This window comes from Eschrichtius robustus, chromosome 9 (assembly GCF_028021215.1).
Source record: "Eschrichtius robustus isolate mEscRob2 chromosome 9, mEscRob2.pri, whole genome shotgun sequence".
Classification (NCBI taxonomy): domain Eukaryota; kingdom Metazoa; phylum Chordata; class Mammalia; order Artiodactyla; family Eschrichtiidae; genus Eschrichtius; species Eschrichtius robustus.
Window position 1 is genome coordinate 114,309,705 of NC_090832.1, and position 21,416 is coordinate 114,331,120.

The window sequence follows — 21,416 nt, forward strand, 5'->3', positions numbered from 1 at the left end:
TCCTGGCCCCACGTGATATCCATCGGCGAGAGCTCTCCCAGAGATCTCCATCTCAACGCTAAGACCCAGCTCCACTCAACGACCAGCAAACTCCAGTACTGCACACCCCTTGCCAAACAGCTAGCAAGACAGGAACACAACCCCACCCATTAGCAGAGAGGCCACCTAAAATCATACTAAGTTCACAGACACCCCAAAACAAACCACCGGGCGTGGTCCTGCCCACCAGAAAGACAAGATCCAGCCTCATCCATGAGAACACAGGCACCACTCCCCTCCACCAAGAAGCCTACACAACCCACTGAACCAACCTTACCCACTGGGGACAGACACCAAAAACAGCAGAAACTACGAACCTGCAGCCTGTGAAAAGGAGACACCAAACACAGTAAGATAAGCAAAATGAGAAGACAGAAAAACACACAGCAGATGAAGGAGCAGGGTAAAAACACACCAGACCTAACAAATGAAGAGGAAATAGGTAGCCTACCTGAAAAAGAATTCAGAGTAATGATAATAAAGATGATCCAAAATCTTGGAAAGAGAATGGAGAAAATACAAGAAACGTTGAACAAGGACCTAGAAAACCTAAAGAGCAAACAAACAATGATGAACAGCACAATAGATGAAATTTAAAATTCTCTAGAAGGAATCAATAGCAGAATAACTGAGGCAAAACAATGGATAAGTGACCTGGAAGAAAAAATAGTGGAAATAACTACCGCAGAGAAGAATAAAGAATGAAAAGAATTAAGTAGAGTCTCAGAGACCTCTGGGACAACATTAAACGCACCAACTTTTGAATTAGAGGGGTCCCAGAAGAAGAAGAGAAAAAAAAAAGGGACTGAGAAAATATTTTAAGAGATTATATTGAAAGACTTCCCTAATATGGGAAAGGAAACAGTCAATCAAGTCCAGGAAGCACAGAGAGTCCCACACAGGATAAATCCAAGGAGAAACATGCCAAGACATATATTAATCAAACTATCAAGCATAAAATACAAAGAAAAAATATTAAAAGCAGCAAGGGAAAAAAAACAAATAACATAACCCATAAGGTTAACAGCTGATCTTTCAGCAGAAACTCTGCAAGCCAAAAGGGACTGGCAGGACATATTTAAAGTGATGAAAGGGAAAAACCTACAACCAAGATTACGAGACCCAGCAAGGATCTCATTCAGATTTGACAGAGAAATTAAAACCTTTACGGACAAGCAAAAGCTAAGAGAATTCAGCACCACCAAACCAGCTTTACAACAAATGCTAAAGGAACTTCTCTAGGCAAGAAACACAAGAGAAGGAAAACACCTACAATAACAAACCCAAAACATTTAAGAAAATGGGAATAGGAACATACATATCGATAATTACCTTGAATGTAAATGGATTAAATGCTCCCACCAAAAGACACAGGCTGGCTGAATGGATACAAAAACAAGACCCATATATATGCTGTCTACAAGAGACCCACTTCAGACCTAGAGACACATACAGACTGAAAGTGAGGGGATGGAAAAAGATATTCCATGCAAATGGAAATCAAAAGAAAGCTGGAGTAGCAATTCTCATATCAGACAAAATAGACTTTAAAACAAAGACCATTACAAGAGACAAAGAAGGACACTACATAATGATCAAGGGATCAATCCAAGAAGATATAACAATTGTAAATACTTATGAACCCAACATAGGAGCACCTCAATACATAAGGCAAATGCTAACAGCCATAAAAGGGGAAAGCGACAGTAACACAATCATAGTAGGGGACTTTAACACCCCACTTTCACCAATGGACAGATCAACCAAAATGAAAATAAATAAGGAAACACAAGCTTTAAATGACACATTAAATAAGATGGACCTAGTTGATATTTATAGGACATTCCATCCAAAAACAACACAATACACTTTCTGCTCAAGTGCTCATGGAACATTTCTCCAGGACAGATCATATCTTGGGTCACAAATCAAGCCTTGGAAAATTTAACACAATTGAAATCATACCAAGTATCTTTTCCAACCACAACGCTTTGAGACTAGATATCAATTACAGGAAAAAATCTGTAAAAAATACAAACACATGGAGGCTAAACAATACTAAATAACCAAGAGATCACGGAAGAAATCAAAGAGGAAATTAAAAAATACCTAGAAACAAATGACAATGAAAACACGACAACCTAAAACCTATGGGATGTAGCAAAAAAGCAGTTCTAAGAGGGAAGTTTATAACAATACAATCCTACCTCAAGAAACAAGAAACATCTCAAATAAACAACCTAAACTTAGACCTAAAGCAATTAGAGAAAGAAGAACAAAAAAACTCCAAAGTTAGCAGAAGGAAAGAAATCATAAAGATCAGATCAGAAATAAATGAAAAATAAATGAAGGAAACTATAGCAAAGATCAATAAAACTAAAAGCCAGTTGTCTGAGAAGATAAACAAAACTGATAAACCATTAGCCAGACTCATCAAGAAAAAAAGGGAGAAGACGCAAATCAATAGAATTAGAAATGAAAAAGGAGAAGTAACAACTGACACTGCAGAAATACAAAGGATCATGAGAGATTACTACAAGCAACTCTATGCCAATAAAATGGACAACCTGGAAGAAATGGACAGATTCTTAGAAATGCACAACCTTCTGAGACTGAACCAGGAAGAAACAGAAAATATGAACAGACCAATCACAAGCACTGAAATTGAAGCTGTGATTAAAAATCTTCCAACAAACAAAAGCCCAGGACCAGATGGCTTCACAGGCGAATTCTATCAAACATTTAGAGAAGAGCTAACACCTATCCTTCTCAAACTCTTCCAAAATATTGCAGAGGGAGGAACACTACCAAACTCATTCTACGAGGCCACCATCACCCTGATACTAAAACCATACAAAGATGTCACAAAAAAAGAAAACTCCAGGCCAATATCACTGATGAACGTAGATGCCAAAAATCCTGAACAAAATACTAGCAAACAGAATCCAGCAGCACATTAAAAGGATCATACACTGTGATCAAGTGGGGTTTATCCCAGGAATGCAAGGATTCTTCAATATACGCAAATCAATCAATGTGATACACCATATTAACAAAATGAGGTATAAAAACCATATGATAATCTCAATAGATGCAGAAAAAGCTTTTGACAAAATTCAACACCCATTGATGATAAAAACTCTCCAGAAAGTAGGCATAGAGGGAACTTACCTCAACATAATGAAGGCCACATATGACAAACCCACAGCCAACATCGTTCTCAATGGTGAAACACTGAAGCCATTTCCACTAAGATCAGGAACAAGACAAGGTTGCCCAGTCTCATCATTATTACTGAACATAGTTTTGGAAGTTTTAGCCACAGCAATCAGAGAAGAAAAAGAAATAAAAGGAATCCAAATCAGAAAAGAAGAAGTAAAGCTGTCACTGTTTGCAGATGACATGATAGTATTCGGAGAAAATCCTAAAGATGCTACCAGAGAACTACTAGGACTAATCAATGAATTAGGTAAAGTAGCAGGATACAAGATTAATGCACAGAAATCTCTTGCATTCCTATACACTAATGATGAAAAATCTGAAAGAGAAATTAAGGAAACAGTCCCAGTTACCACTGCAACAAAAAGAATAAAATACCTAGGAATAAACCTACCTAAGGAGACAAAAGACCTGTATGCAAAAAACTATAAGACACTGATGAAAGAAATTAAACATGATACCAACAGATGGAGAGATATACCATGTCCTTGAATTGGAAGAATCAACATTGTGAAAATGACTATACTACCCAAAGCAGTCTACAGATTCAATGCAGTCCCTATCAAACTACCAATGGCATTTTTCACAGAACTACAACAAAAAATTTCACAATTTGTATGGAAACACAAAAGACCCTGAATAGCCAAAGCAATCTTGAGAAAGAAAAACAGAGCAGGAGGAATCAGGCTCCCTGACTTCAGACTATACTACAAAGCTACAGTAAGCAAGAGAGTATGGTAGTGGCACAAAAACAGAAATATAGATCAGTGGAACAGGATAGAAAGCCCAGAGATAAACCCACGCACAAATGGTCACCTTATCTTTGATAAAGGAGGCAAGCATATACAATGGAGAAAAGACAGTCGCTTCAATAAGTGGTGCTAGGAAAACTGGACAGCTACATGTAAAAGAATGAAATTAGAACACTCCCTAACACCATACACAAAAATAAACACAAAATGGATTAAAGACCTAAATGTAAGGCCAGACACCATCAAACTCTTAGAGGAAAACACAGGCAGAACACTCTATGACATAAATCACAGCAAGATCCTTTTTGACCCACCTCCTAGAGAAATGAAAATAAAAACAAAAATAAACAAGTGGGACCTAAGGAAACTTAAAAGCTTTTGCACAGCAAAGGGAACCATAAACTAGACGAAAAGACAACCCTCAGAATGGGAGAGAATATTTGCAAATGAAGCAACGGACAAAGGATTAATCTCCAAAATATACAAAGAGCTCACAGAGCTCAATATCAAAAACACAAACAACCCAATTAAACAATGGGTGGAAGACCTAAATAGACATTTCACCAAAGACATACAGATGGCCAAGACGCACATGGAAAGATGCTCAACATCACTAACTATTAGAGAAATGCAAATCAAAACTACGAGGTATCACCTCACACCGGTCAGAATGGTCATTATCAAAAAAACTACAAACAATAAATACTGGAGAGGGTGTGGAGAAAAGGGAACCCTCTTGCACTGTTGGTGGGAATGTAAATTGATACAGCCACTATGGAGAACAGTATGGAGGTTCCTTAAAAAACTGAAAATAGAACTACCATATGACCCAGCAATCCCATTACTGGGCATATACCCTGAGAAAACCATAATTCACAGAGAGACATGTACCACAATGTTCACTGCAGCATTATTCACAATAGCCAGGACATGGAAGCAACCTAAATGTCCATCGACAGATGAATGGATAAAGAAGATGTGGCACATATATACGATGGAATATTACTCATCCATAAAAAGAAATGAAATTGAGTTATTTGTAGTGAGGTGGATGGACCTAGAGTCCGTCATACAGAGTGAAGTAAGTCAGAAAGAGAAAAACAAATACCATATGCTAACACCTACATATGGAATCTAACAAAAGGAAAATGGCTCTGAAGAACCTAGGGGCAGGACAGGAATGAAGACACAGACGTGGAGAGTGGACTTGAGGACACGGGGAGGGGGAAGGGTAAGCTGGGACAAAGCGAGAGAGTGGCATGGACATATATACACTACCACATGTAAAATAGATAGCTAGTGGGAAGCAGCTGCATAGCACAGGGACATCAGCTCGGTGCTCTGTGACCACCCAGAGGGGTGGGATAGGGATGGTGGGAGGGAGACACAAGAGGGAGGGGATATGGAGATATATGTATACTTGTAGCTGATTCACTTTGTTATACAGCAGAAACTAACACAACAATGTAAAGCAATTATAGTCCAATAAAGATGTTAAAAAAAGAAAAACACTGTTCCATGCCAAAAAAATAAATAAAAATAATAAAATTCTACTTCAAACTGATAGCTATTTTCAAAGTAAAATTATTCTTAACTCCAACAGGGATGACACTCTTATATCCTGACGTCTTTATATTTACTTGTAAATGTTTTTGTTAAAAGACTGCTACCAGCAAGTAAAAGTTAAACAGACTACTTGGTTTAATAGTCCCACTAACATCAAAGAAAACAGACTAAGAAAAAAATTTTAAACCTGATGTCCAAAAGAAAGGGAAAAAAAAAGAAAAAAGAAACAAAGAAACACAAAAAAACCCAAAGAAAAATAAATAAGTTTAAAAAACCTCATGCCCAGAGAAATTGGCAAAAATTAAACTCATAAAACGAGTTCTTTGTTTAAAACGAAACTAACAAAAACAAGTGAACAGAAAGCCATCAACTCTCAAAAGGCCACAGACAAAAACTATAGCAAAGAATACATGGTAATTCTTATGATTTTTTAAATATATGCAAAGCAAACCATCTACCTTTTCAAAACTGCATCATTAATTAGTCCTCACATAAGAATTAACTTGGATAAATTAGACTTCTGAATTTTTAGACATTCTTTATCCCTCCCAACTACCAGTGAAAACACTAAAACAAAGAATAACTTAGTCAATATTGTAATAGTATAGTTAATCATTACAAAGCATTTTGCTTTAGAGGGTCAAAGTATAAAGATATTCTGGGAACCTAAAAGCCGTCTAAAATTATCCCATTGTCCCAGCTGAAACAATCTGGAGTCAAGGCTGCTAGCTGCATACAAAATATTCATTTTCCTTTCAGCTCCCACTCCCTTTTTTGTCTTTCTCCCTTCCTTCGGCTTTCTGCCTGAAATGGACACATGATAGCTTAAACTCCAGCTACTCTCTTGGACTTTGTGGTGACCTTCAAGTAGAAATCAGGTACTAAGGATGGAGAGCAGAGAGCAAAGGAGCTTAGGCCCCTCCTGATGCTGCCTTACCAGCCTTGGATAGCCTCTCTCCAGACTTACTTTAAGTAAGACTGAAAAACCACTATACTATTTAAGCCATGCGTTTCCAATCTGTTCACAGCAGCCAGGTGTAATTCCTGAGATAGAATTTTGTAGGAGAAATGGGGGACCCCAAACATTCACTCCTGAGCCATCCAGAGTCCCTGGTGGTGCTGTGAGGGGTGAGTGGAACAGATCTCAATTTGTTTTTGCCACTGCACATGACAGCATCATGAGGTGCCACAGAGTCCCCTGGGTTCAAGACATACTTCTCCTTCCCTCCTTCCCCTAATAATCAGCACCAGTCCCTCCAGCTGATACAGTAACTATTACGGCCTGTTCACTCAGTGGAATAAGGAGACCAAAATGGTCAGGTAGAAATCACACCTCCTAATTCAATGAAATCATTGTTTCATCCCTGCTGGATGTACTCCCATATGGCTGGTAAGAATTCTAAAACAGAGGAACTCAGCTGCAAGGTGAAAAGCAACAATTTTGTGAATGGTTCATTAGGAATACTAGTACAAACTGCCATGCTCACTTCTACCCCTTAGTCACCGGTCACACCGGTCACAAACAGATTATGCGAGAAAAGAACCATATGGTAGCGCTCAGTGGTTCACAGCATTCTCTAACACACAGAAAGAGCACTTCTCAATTCATTTTGGGAAGCTAGCAGAGTCTTGATACTCAAACCTGATGAGAATAAGATCAAGGAAAATTACAGACCAGTTTCACCTCTGAATCAATTTTTAAAAGAATCCGAAACAAGACAGCAGCAATCAAGTCCAGCAGAAGATTTAAAAAGAAACCCAAAAAGCCACCGTTATGACCAATCTGGGTTTATCCTAGGAATGCAAAGTTGGTTTAAGAGCAATTTATCCATGTAACACATCACTTGGAGGAACTAAAACCAAAAAACTTCATATGATTGTCTCCCCTGACAAATGTATTCAATCCAACAAACATCTACTGAGTACTTTCCAGGCATCATTCTAGGGGTCACAGACATGGTTAAATCAAAACGCAGAAGTTCCCTACTCTCACATCACTTAATTCTAGTGGGAAAAAGAGAGAATATTTAGAATCACTGTAGGAACCACTCAGAGTACATTAAAAAATTTCTTATATCAGTAAGAAAAACACAACCCAACTGCAAAAAGGCACTTGAAGCAGAAAACTGAAAAAGCCAATAAATCTTAAAAGGCATGCAACTTCATTTCCAAATAAGTGAAATGCTGATTAGTGAATGATCATTTCACACTCGCCAGACTGGCAAGAACTAAAACTACATGGCGATGTCAAAGTTTAGGGTATAGAGCAACTAGAAGGCTATGACCTCCTAACAAGACTTAAACTGGTACATTTAGAAAAATGATCTGTCATTATTTAGAATGTTGAGGATGAACATAACTTACGACCCATCGACGCCATTATATGTATGTATCTTGCACACATGCAACAAGAAACGTGTACAAACATGTTCATTGCACAATTTTTAATAGCAAAAAATCCAAATGTCCAGACTGACCAACAAGCAGTATATAGTCATACACGATGAAAATAAACTACCCTTTACGCAATAACATGTTTGAATCCCCCGAACATGTGGTTGAATGAAAACAAGCAAGTCATTTCATATAAAGTTCAGAAAATGTAAAACTAAGGACACAGGATGGTAACACTATAAGGCAAGCAAGGAATTAACACAGACAATTTAAGTAGTGGTTATTTCTAAGGGGGTTGGGGAGGAGATGGCGTCAGGGAAAGGCGCACAGGGAACTTCAAAATGCTGACTTCAAACCTCAAACTTTGCATGCTTAATAAATACTTTGCAAGTATAAAAGTACTTTGTGTTGAGTAAATATCAAAATTGTCAACACTTGCAAGACAGCTGTGGTGGGCAGCCTCTAAAACGCTCCTGATGAGCCCAGCACTTCCAATGTTCACGCCCTGCCTTTCAGTGTGGGCTGGACCAGTACATCACTGCTGACAGGACAGTACGACAAAAGTGGGGGAACAAGTTACTGCAAGACTGGTTTCCAGCTTGCTCGCAGGCCTGTTGTGAACTGCTCTCTATGGAAGGTGCATGTGGCCAGGAACTGACACTGCTGAGGACACACAGACGAGACCTGAGGCCGCCCATGCCCACGAGGGGGAGCTCGGGAGCCAGGTCCCCCCTAGCGGAGCCTTGAGACACTGCTTCTGGACTCCTGACCCACAGAAACGGTGACACAATGTTTGTTGTTTTAAACTGCTAAATTTGGGGGTAATTTGTTACGTGACGATAGAAAACTAGTACCATTGCTGACGGTAGAGCAAAGTGATTAAAACATTCTGGTGCATGATCTGACAGTATAGAATTTGGAGAATAAAATCGTTTACAGGTTTTAATTTAGAATATGTCATCTGAAGAACAGTCGTTTACCTTAAGGACTATTTTCGTTGGTTGTTTCCTCTCTCTATGGTATTCATTTCAAGGTTTATTTTTATAACAAGAAATTGTTAAACTACATGGTCAGAGAAAAGGCTGAGCAATTTATAGTGTAACTCACAGTTGTGTGGCAATTAATGATAACTAGACTGTTATCATTAACTGTTGACTCCAAAGCTATACATAGAAATATTAGCTGAAGTAACAGTACATAAAAAAGACATAATGCAAATTAGCATTACTACCTGACTATTCTTGGAAGCCATGTTGTGTGATATACAAAGAATCACATTCCAATTTGTAAACCTTAGCACTTCATAACTTTTCAGCCTCATTTTTTTTCCATCTGTAAATTAGGATAAGATTCCAACTCTAGAAAATAAAAAGAAATCATAATAATGCAAGTCCCCTCAAGTTTTAAGTCATAATACTAGCACCTATCCTGTGCTGACAGCCTGTCATATATCCAGCTCTGTGCTACACTCTTGACTTATGTTTGCCCATTAAATATTTTTCCCAACAACTTTGTAATACAATTTACATATCACAAGATGCACGAATTGTAGGTCTACAATTCAATGATTTGTAATAAATGTGTACAGTTGGGTAACTGTCACCATGATTCATTTTTAGAACATTTCCATTACCCCAGACAAGCTGCTCTGTGCCAATTTGCAATTAATCCCACTCCAACCCCCAGTTTGAGGCAACCACTGATCTGCTTTCTGTCTCTAGATCTAGATTTGCCTTTTCTGGACATTTCATATAGATGTAATTATACAAGATGCAGTCTTTCGTCTCCGGCTTCTTTCACTAAGCACAGGGGTTGGGAGATTTTTTTCTGTAAAGGGTCAGATCATATTTTCAGCTTTGCAGCCTATACATCTCTGTCACAAGCACTCAACTCTGATGTTAGAGCATGAAAGTAGCCACAGACAACAGGTAAACAAATAGGTATCTAGATTTAGGGGCCCATGGGCCAAGCCACAATTTGCTGATCTCTGACTCAGACTGCTGAACACGCATCCCATTGTATGGACAGAACACATTTCACTTAAATATTCATCAGTTGTCGAACATGTGGATTCTTTCCAGTTCTGTGCTATTACGAAAAAAGCTGCTGTGGAATTTGCATACATCTTCATGTGGACATTATGTTCAGCTGGATCATACACTAAGTTTAACTTTTTAGCAAAGTTGAAAACTGCTTTCCAACGCAATGCACCATCTTACAATCCCAATGGCAGCGTTTGAATTTTCCAGTTTCTCCGGATCTGTCAATACTTGGATAGTGTCTGGTTTTTATTACAGCCATTATGGACTGAATGTTTGTTCACCCCAAAGTGTACAGGTTAGAGCCCTAACCTCCAGTGCGATGGTATTTGGAGGTGGGACCTTTGGTAGGTAATTAGGTTTAGATGAAGTCATGAGTGGGACCCCCATGACGTGACTTCGGGTCCTCAGGATAAAGGGAAGAGAGGCCAGATCTCTCTCTCTCCCCCTCCCTCTGCCACGTGAGGACACAGCAAGAAGGCAGCCCTCTGCAAGCCAAGAGAGGAACTGAATCTGCTGGCACCTTGATCTTACACTTCCCAGTCTCTACAACCACGAGAAGTACGTGTGTCTGCTGTTTAAGTCACCCAGTCTGCGGCATTCTGTTAGAGCCGCCTAAGCTGACACAGCCATTCTGGTGGCTGTGTAGTAGCATCTCACTGGGGATTTAATCTGCATTTCCCTAATTAACAATGTTGTACACCTTTTTACGTGCTTACAAGCAATTTAGAGATCGTTATTCTTTTAAAATAAATTTATTTACTTATTTATGTTTGGCTGCACTGGGTCTTTGTTGCTGCGCATGGGCTTTCTCTAGTTGTGGCGCGCGTGCTTCTCATTGCGGTGGCTTCTCTTGCTGCGGAGCACAGGCTCTAGGCTCGCAGGCTTCAGTAGTTGTGGCTGGCGGGCTCTAGAGCGCAGGCTCAGTAGTTGCAGCGCACGGGCTTAGTTGCTCCGTGGCATGTGGGATCTTCCCGGACCACGGCTCGAACCCGTGTCCCCTGCATTGGCAGGCAGATTCTTAACCACCGTGCCACCAGGGAAGTCCCTAGAGATCGTTATTGATGAAGTTATGCTCAAATATTTTGCTCATTTTTTAACTGTTTGTATACTTAGTGACTGGTAAGAACTGTTTATACATTCTGAATACAAGCCCTTTATGAGATACATGATTTGTAAATATTTTCTCCTTGTCTGTGGCTTACCTTCATTTTTTAAAGTATGTCTTTTGAAGGACAAAGCTTTTAATTTTGATAAAGTAGAATTTATCAAGGTTTCTCTTATGAATAAAGCTTTTGTGTCGTATCTAAGAACTCTCTGTCTAACCCATCATGAACGTATGTCCTTGAATTTCTTCTAGAAGTTTTCAACTTTTACAGTTTAAACAAAAAAAAAAAGAAAAACTTTTATAGTTTAGGTCTCCGACTTCCGATTTAATTTTTGTATCTGTCAGGTCAGGCTCAATGTTGCTGTTGTTATTGTGGCGTGTGGTGATCCAATTCACCCGACAATTACTGAAACTGAAAAGAATTAAACTGAATTGCCACAGCTGTTTAGAATCAATTGATCATGCATGTAAGGGTTTTTCTCTGGTCTCTGAATTCTATGACTCTATGTACCTATCCCTCTTCAATATCACACTGTCTTGTTTATTGTGTTGTATGGTAAGTTTTGAAATCTCATAGTATAATTCTCTAACATTATTCTTTTTCAAAATTGTTTCTGGCTGCTCTAGATCCTTTGCATTTCCACGTAAATTTCAGGAACCATTTCTCAATTTCTAAAAAAAAAAGAAAAAGAAAAAAGAAACACACTGTCAATTTGAGGGAAAATTGCTATAACTGCCATCCTTACAATATTATGTTTTCAAATCCATTAATAACAAATGTCTATTTTTTTAGATCTTTAATTTCTATCAACAATTTTTTGTAGTTTTCAGTGTGTAAGTCTTACACTTCTTTTGTTAAATGTGTTCTCAGGTTTTTTTTTTTCCTTCTGATGTTTTGTGAATGGAATTGTTTCCTTCATTTCATTTGAATTGTAGATTTCTAGTTTTCATATTAATCTTGCATCCTGTAGCCCTGCTAAACTTGTTTATTGGTTCTATTTGACTTTATATAATTCCTTGAGATTTTGCACCTATCGGATCTCATGTCAGCTGAGAAAATAAGAGTCTTAATTCTTCCTCTCCAGTGTGGATGCCTTTTTTTATCTATTTATATATGGACTTATTACACTGGCTAGAATCCCCAGGAGCAGCACTGGTGAGAGCACACATTCTTGCCTTGTCCCTAATCTTAGAGGAAAAGCATTCAGTCTTTCACCTGTCAGGAGTGGTTATCCATAGATGATGCCCTTTACCAGGTTGAGGAAGCTCCCTTCTGTAACCAGACAGCTGAGAGTTGCTATCAGCAATGGATAGTGGATTTTGTAAAATTCATGCTTTTTTCCTATCGATTGAGATTTTGTATCTATTGTGGGCTTTGTCCTTTATTCCATTAATATGGTATGTTACATGACTTGACTTTGGGATATTAAACCAACCTTGCTTGCATTCTTGGGATGAATCCCACTTTGTCACGGTGTGTAATATGTGATTTCTATTTCACTGATTTCCCTCTAACCTTTATTTTCTTTCTTGTGCTCACTTAGAGTTCAGTTGGCTTTTCTTTTTCTAGTTCATAAGGCAGCAGTTTAGGCAACTGAGACGACTTTTTTTTGTTGTTGTTTTTTATTTGGTTGCGCCAGGTCTTAGCTGCGGCAGGCAGGATCCTGAGTTGCGGCACGCGAACTCTTAGCTGCTCCGCGGCATGTAGGATCTAGTTCCCTGACCAGGGATCGAACCCGGGCCCCCTGCATTGGGAGCGTTAAGTCTTATCCACTGAGCCACCAGGGAAGTCCCAACTGAGACTTCTTTTCTCAAGAGAAATTTAAAGCTGCAAGTCATCCCCTGAGCACTTCTTTAGCCACACTTCATAAATTTTGATATGTTGTATTTTTATCTTCATTCAGTTCAGAACATAACCAGGCTGAGGAGGGGAGAGCTGGTTAGAGGGGAGGCAACAGACCCAGTCTAAAACACTACACACTACCACTGTCCTTATCAGTTTGCAAGTACAAAGAGTCTTGTATTTGGTTCATTTCCAAAGCACTGAAGTTGTTCTTCTGTCAGTTCTGTATTGCTTTTTGGGGAGAGGCTCTGCCAACCTTCTTACTTGGTCATGTGTGAAGTCACACCCCAGATCATGCAACCTTAACAACATGGAAGTACCATTATCCCTTCGCATTTACACAGCGTTATGGACTAACTGTGTCTCCCCAAAATTCATACACTGAAGTCTAATCTCCAGTGCGCTGGGGTTTCAAGGTGGGAGGTAATTAGGTCACGAGAGTGGAGCCCTCATGAACGGGAGTAGTGCTTGTAAGAAGGGACATGAGAGCTTGCTCTCCCTCTCTCTCTGCCATGTCAGGATGCAACAAGATGACGGCCATCTGCAAACCAGGAAGCAGGTCCTCACCAGACACCAGATCGTCAGCACCTTGATCTTGGACTTCTCAGCCTCCAGAACTCAGAGAAATAAATGTTTGCTGCTTAAACCACCTAGTCTACGATGCTTTTGTTACAGCAGCCCCAACTGACTAAGACAGCAGTGAGGAGTGGTCAGATTCTGGATGAATTTTGTTTTTGTTTTTGTTTTGCCGTGCTGCATGGCTTGCAGGATCCCAGTTCTCCAACCAGGGATCGAACCCGGGGCCACAGCAGTGAAAGCCCAAAATCCTAACCACTAGGCCACCAGGGAACTCCCAGATTATGGATATATTCTGAAAGTCAAACACAAGAGAATGTACTGCCATATGTGATACAGTGTGAAAAAACAGAGTCAAGGATGACTCCAAGGTTTCTGGCCTGAGCAACTCTATTCTTCCAGTTGCCCTTCACTGAAACCAGGAAATTTACAGAGTATAACAGATTGAGCATCAGCTTTTCTAGAAATGTTAAGTTTGAGATGTTAACTTCTTGGTAGAAATTGACAAATGGACCACTGGACACAGGGACATGAAGTTCGAGAGAGGTCTGCCCGGCAGTAACACCTACTCAGCACTAACACTTCTCACACTCCTGCTACGACGAAGAAGCACTACTCCAGTATCATCTCACAGGTGGAGAAGTCAGAGGGAAGTTAAGCTGACCTCAAGGTCCCACGGCACTCTTCACAAATTAGATACTAACTTCAAAATGACTGTACAATTTTTCAGCAATTAACCAATAGGGAGTGAGGAGAAACTTCCTAAAAACTCTCTTAGGTGCTCTAAAATGCCTGGCATAGAAAGAGGAGCTTGAAACCTTCTTGGTCCATCTTATTCTTCCTCAGTTCCATAACGTAACTCATCTAAATATGCACACACTTTGGCAAAGTCTCCTATTTTACCTATAGAATTGCTTAACAGCAAAAAGTTAACAACGTACTAAATATCTAATTATCTGGGATTATTTGAAAAAGAGTATCCATACGATGGAAAACAGTGCAGTGTATATATTATATATATATATGTGTATGTGTCTATCTATATGCATACGTAGACACATACACACACCACACACATATATACAAGAGCCTCACAGCAGCAGTATTTGAAATAGCCAAAAGCTGAACAACCCAACTGATCATCAATACGAGGACGGATAAACGATGGTATGCTGTTACAATGGAATATTACACAGTAATGAGAATCGACAAAGTACTGTTACCCACACCACCGATAAGTCTCAAATGTAATGCTGAGCACTAAAGAGGCCAAACAGAAAACAATACATAGTATATGACTCAATTTATATGTAGACGAAAAATGACAGCCCGAAAAATCAGCATCAAGAGGAGAAAGGGTCTCTGGAAGAAAGTGACAGGACAACTACAGACAAGCCAGCACAATAGCCTTGAACAATCCCTGCTCTTGGTTTGGGCTCTCCCCATCTCTACAACCCCTGCACTCACTACAAAATCAAAACAAGGGTTAGGAAAAATGATTAAATAAAAGGAAAATTCACTTAAAAGAAATTAAAGTAGATGGTGAAAGAATTAAAACTAAAAATTTCAAGAATAGTCAGAGAAAACAGAATAAACATTTACAGTAGATTACAATAAATAAAAGGAAAGAATTTAAAGATAAAAATAAATTCGAAATCAAAAATAAAGCTCGGGGGCTTCCCTGGTGGCGCAGTGGTTGAGAATCTGCCTGCCAATGCGGGGGACACGGGTTCGGGCCCTGGTCTGGGAAGATCCCACATGCCGCGAAGCGACTATGCCGTGAGCCACAACTGCTGAGCCTGCGCGTCTGGAGCCTGTGCTCCGCAACAAGAGAGGCCGCGATAGTGAAAGGCCCGCGCACCGTGATGAAGAGTGGCCCCCACTTGCCACAACTGGAGAAAGCCCTCGCACAGAAACGAAGACCCAGCACAGCCATGAATAAATAAATAAATAAACAAATAAATAAAATTAAAAAAAAAAATAGAGCTCAGATAAAAGGCTAAGCATATACAGAAGAGATAAAAGATTTCATAAGAGGTCCAAATATGAGATTAAAACAGAACTAAGAGCCAGAACATCAGACAAGAGATGCTTTTTCAAAGAAAATATCAAAGAAATTTGAAGACACAGATGAAGAAACAAAGAAAAACTTTCAGAACGAGAAAAAAGAACAAGTCCTTAGTGTTTCTGGGGTGGGCACAACATCCTCAGATAAGGAAGTCTCCTCCTGCGTGCAGGGTCCCCATGAGTACCGGGCAAAGGGGCAGAAACAAACTCTACCCTCTCAGCCTTCCACGAGCTCCAGGAAACTGTACCTTTGTAGGCAGCTTCAGTTAATGAAGACTGGTAACAACCGATCAACAGCTGGGGATATCCAGTGGGTAGAAGCAGCAGGCCTCACTTCCACAAACTTTCCAGAAGAAACACCCAAAGTTCCATTAACGTAACAGAAGTTTCTTAAAAATGTCGTTTTGAGACCTTAGGATCAGCAAGGTCCTTGCAGGGTATCCGCAATGTGAAATTATTTTCATGACAATGTTAAGATGCTGTTTCCCTTTCCACTAGCAGTTACTATACTCTTCACCCTCCAAGCACACACCAGCGGGGGGCACTTTTATTCAGCAAAGTCCCTCTAAGAAGAAATAATTCTGAGATGTCCACCCTTGAGTGCACGTCTTTTTAGTGTTCTGTGTTTGGGGACGTACACATACAGTGTACTTGTGAGAAGCACCTGCGCTATTTCAGTTGTGAGCTATACTAGGCACTTTTTTGCAAAGAATATCATTTTTACTTGAAAGAACAACGGACAGAAAAACTATAGCTATCCAGACTGGAGTATTAGGCAGATTCTCTCAAAAATGAATAAAGTGAGTCTGTCAGTCACTTTAAAGAAAATAAGTAACAGTATTCGTTACTAATGATAAAAACTGAGGTCTCAAGAGAAAACCGGAATTTTTGGAAAACTTGAATCCAGCACCCTGAGTCTTACATCCTTCCAATGCATAAACACTTCTCTGATAAGAATAGTGGTGATATTAACTGAATGCCAAAGTAAATCAGAATCTCTGCGGATGTAATCTACATTCCGTACTATTTAAAAGGTCTCGAGATGATGTCTGAAGCGGCCCCAGGGGTTCAGGGCTGGCTAAGCATTCCCAGAGGTAACAAACATTCCCAGAACAATTTATTAAAAGGCAGCTGACTTCACGGTAAGCAGCTCCAGCTTAGGAAATAATATCCACTCTGGGCTACATCACTCACTAACAAGGTGATCTTTAACATCTCTAGGTCCAATTTCGTCACCTGTAAAATGTAGAAGATACCTCCACAAAACGACGTTCGTGAAGATCAAAGAAAGTGTTGAATATGAAAGCCCTGCACAGTGCCTGGGAAGGTCAGACAACGAAAATGTGTTGATATGTTAGGAGAGACTAGATGAACTACAGAACCTCACAGAAGGGAACGGATAAAAATCGTGCTCCGGATTCTCTGGAGTCTGCTTAGTCCTCAGCATGCAGAATCGGAGATGTAATATGTAATCAGATAACACCCAGCATTTCTGGGAAACGGCTGGGCTGGAGGACAATGACCATCTCAGAGGCTACGGCTCCTAGCTGTAGGGCATGATCTGAGTTAAACCCAAAGGCCCACCCGCCGTAGCTAAAACGGATGTAACTAACTTTATGACAACAACCACTAATATTATTGAATTAAATCTTCTTGCTTCAATTCCGTGGTCATCAAGAAATCTTCTATTCATAATTTGGCTTCTCATGCAGATTTCTTCCCTAGATCAGTGACTCAACTATCCTATCCCAAAGCAGTTATTATTTCTCACTACAACCCAAGTTATACAGAGGACCAAACCCTAAATCCCTAAGTCATCTTGTTTATAATGATTAATTTTCTCCCATGCATTTAAAATGATACTAGAAACACACTATCCTTGGGAGGATTAAGAAAAATAATCACAGATCACTTCCTGTAAGCTTAATTCTCTCTATGAAACCAACTGGAAAGACTGCTGAATTAACATTCCAGTGTAGAAGTCTCTGTAACCTTGGTTACAATGGATCAATCCACTAGCCTCTAGGTTCACTGATAAGATACGGTTCATAAACCTGGATTGCACTAAGATAAAAGCTGGCTTATCTTGTCACATGTTCTACAGCATAAATACACTGTAGTGTTACATAGGAGACAGGCCCCACCTCACAAAACTGTTTTTGAAGAAGTGATTTATATCCTGCCAATAAGTTTGTATTCTGCTTAATATACCACCATTTCAAAAGTTTTAACTTAACAGGTCAAATCTAGATTTTATGATATATATTAAATTTATTCATTAGAAATAATAAATTCTATATTAAAATACCATAAAAATATTTCTGAAATCTATACCAAAGAAATGGAATTTCATAGGTCCTATAGATTTCAGATCAGGAGAAGAGACAAAAGTTAGAGCCAAAGCAGCTAAGTTAAAATCCAATGAAACCCCTGAAAAACTTACCCCATCAACAGAAACTTCTATAGATTTTTTTTTCAGTGTCCTACTGAAATTTTATTCAACCTCTTGATTCATTGCTGGAAAAAAAAAAAAAAGACATCCCTTTCCTAACTCAGCACTTACACATTTTTATAAAAGCACGAGTCATATGTATTCAAAGAGACAATTTCGAAAACATTTAGGTGGCTATTATAAATAGCTTCTCTAATCCAACACTAGGGAAGGAAGAGAGAGGAAAGGAGGGAAGGAGGGGCCAATCCACCACCACCCCTGGATTAATCGGTTCTGTAAAGTACAAAACACACCAATCCACCATGACCCCCAGGTTAAACTGGCTGATGCTGCAAACTCCCAGACAGTACACTGTACTAGTGCCAATACTTAGAAGAAATTTCTAGAAAACTGAGATTTTCAAAATCAAGAGTGCAAGTGGGAAAGTGGTAACAAAAGTTACCAAACAATGGTATCAGAGGAAGAGAGTGGAGATTTAAGGGAACTTGACTGAACCTCTACCAAGAAGGGCTGAAAGTGAACCTAAGTGAAACAAAGTATGTAACGGAAGTTTCAGGTGACCAGATGAGTTCTACACTACTTATTCATGGTGCTGAAACAGTCATCTCAAATGTGATATCAGAATTAAAAGGAAGCCATAAACAAGACAAAAAGACAACCCTCAGAATGGGAGAAAATATTTGCAAACGAAGCAACTGACAAGGGATTAACCTCCCAAATATACAAACAGCTCATGCAGCTCAATATCAAAAAAACAAACAACCCAATCCAAAAATGGGTGGAAGACCTAAACAGACATTTCTCCAAAGAAGACATACAAATGACCAAGAGGCACATGAAGAGATGCTCAGCTTCACTAATTATTAGAGAAATGCAAATCAAAACTACAACGACATATCACTGGCACACCAGTCAGAATGACCATCATCAAAAATTCTACAAACAATAAATGCTGGAGGGCTTCCCTGGTGGCGCAGTGGTTGAGAATCTGCCTGCCAATGCAGGGGACACGGGTTCGAGCCCTGGTCTGGGAAGATCCCACGTGCCGCGGAGCAACTGGGCCCGTGAGCCACAACTACTGAGCCTGCGCGTCTGGAGCCTGTGTTCTGCAACAAGAGAGGCCATGACAGTGAGAGGCCCGTGCACCGCGATGAAGAGTGGCCCCACACTTCATCGCCGCACTAGAGAAAGCCCTCGCACAGAAACGAAGACCCAACACAGCCATAAATAAATAAATAAATAAATAAATAAAAATTTAAAAAAAAAATGTTGGAGAGGGTGTGGAGAAAAGGGAACCCTCCTACACTGTGGGAACATAAACTGGTACAGCCACTACAGAGAACAGTATGGAGGTTCCTTAAAAAACTAAAAATAGAACTACATTATGACCCAGCAATCTCACTATTGGGCATATACCCAGAGAAAACCATAATTCCGAAGGATACATGCACCCCAATGTTCACTGCGGCACTATTTACAATAGCCATGGTAGCAACCTAAACGCCCATCGACAGATGAATGGATAAAGAAGATGTGGTACGTATATATAATGGAATATTACTCAGCCATAAAAAGGAACAAAATAGGGTCATTTGTAGAGATGTGGATGGACCTAGAGACTGTCATACAGAGTGAAGTAAGACAGAAAGAGAAAAACAAATATCGTATATTAACACATATATGTGGAATCTAGAAAAATGGTACAGATGAACCTATTTGCAAAGCAGAAATAGAGACACAGAAGTAGAGAACAAACGTATGGATTCCAAGGCGGGAAAGGGGGCTTGGGATGAACTGGGAGAATGGGATTGACACATACACAATAAAATGTATAAAACAGATAACTAATGAGAACCTACTGTATAGCACAAGGAACTCTACTCAGTGCCCTGTGGTGACCTAAATGGGAAGGAAATCCAAAAAAGAGGGGACATATGTATACATATAGCTGATTCACTTTGCTGTACAGCAGAAACTAACACAACATTGTAAAGCAACTATACTCCAGTTAAAAAAAAAAAAGTCTATATGTAGCTTTATTCTACATTTTGGCGAGCAGCCCAGACAGGCAATGAAACGGAAATATACTTACTGTAGTAACCGTACAATACGGTGTCCTCGATCCGTCTGCTGACATTAGCGTTGGCCCAGTCCTAGGATCCAAAGGAAACAATAGAAATATTAATGAAACAGCCATTTGCTTAACAATTATACTTAAATTTTAATATGATTGGATATCACTTATAAATGTATCATCGACTCTGACAGGTATGGTCTGTGCCCTCAAGAAGTGACAGACAGACAAGTAAACAGGCAATTTCAGCAGGTGAATGCTGAGCTGACGTGACGACATGGTCCTGGGGAAGCACGTGAAGGAGAGGCAGCTACGGGCCAGGGCCACTAAACTGGGGCCGGGATAACACAGTGGGAAGGAGGGAAGAGAATAAAGGAACATATGTGGATACTTTGAAAAACCTGCAGGAAGCAAACTATAGATTCACTAGAGCTTTTGGAAAGGGGAGAGAAAGCAGGTGGAGTGAGGGAGGGAAAGGCATTAGGTTTGAGGGACCGTGAGTCACGCTAGGTATTCTGGCCTCTGTCCTAAAGGCAACGGAAAACAGTGATGCAGCTTTGTGCAGAGCGACAGGTATGATTTGTATTTTAGAAACAAGATATTTTAAAATACCTAAAAGAACAGTCAATATAAACTTCTTTGCATTCAACCCACATTTTCTTTAAATTAGTCATTTAAATTTAGTACTTTAACTTAGAAAATTAATTCTAATTAATCTTTTCAAATAAAAACATCTACACATTAACAAAATAGAACTGGGGTATAATAGCAAGTCTTTTTGACTATCCTAATTGTATGCATATGAAAATTAAGCCTGGAGCGCCAATGTGACTGGTCATTGCGATTAAGCACCAAGGCTCAAATTAGTGGCCAGGACAATTTTGTTCTATCAATACTTTAAGAGCTCAAGTTAGTATCAACATCCCACTTACAAGGTCTCTTAACAAAGAGTGGAAACATTTAACTCTCCTAAGATAATTTAGGTTTTTCTTTTTTTTCCTTTTTCACCTACAAACACCTCTAGCAATGAATATCTATGAATTTCTAATTGACAAATGCTTAACAGAACAAAAATGTGGAAACCCCAAATTTAGCACTACAAATGCAAACCTTGACACACGGCGCACAATAAAAATAGCATTTTTCCAATAGCAATTAAGACTATGAAAAACTTAAGAGGACTTCCCTGGTGGTGCAGTGGTTAAGAGTCCGCCTGCCAATGCAGGGGACGAGGGTTTGATCTCTGGTCCAGGAAGACCCCACATGCCGCGGAGCACCAGAATTACT

The 21,416-nt window shown here is 39.5% G+C and overlaps 1 protein-coding gene across 2 annotated transcripts in view; it reads right to left on the reverse strand.

Annotated features, from left to right (window-relative positions):
• The window catches only part of LMBRD1 (LMBR1 domain containing 1), a 114,389-nt gene that overhangs the window by 78,656 nt on the left and 14,317 nt on the right, over positions 1–21,416 (reverse strand). For both annotated transcript variants that reach the window (XM_068551562.1, XM_068551563.1), the window contains exon 3: positions 20,148–20,208. In XM_068551562.1, the coding sequence (XP_068407663.1) occupies positions 20,148–20,208 (61 nt within the window). The remainder of the gene's footprint in view (positions 1–20,147; positions 20,209–21,416) is intronic.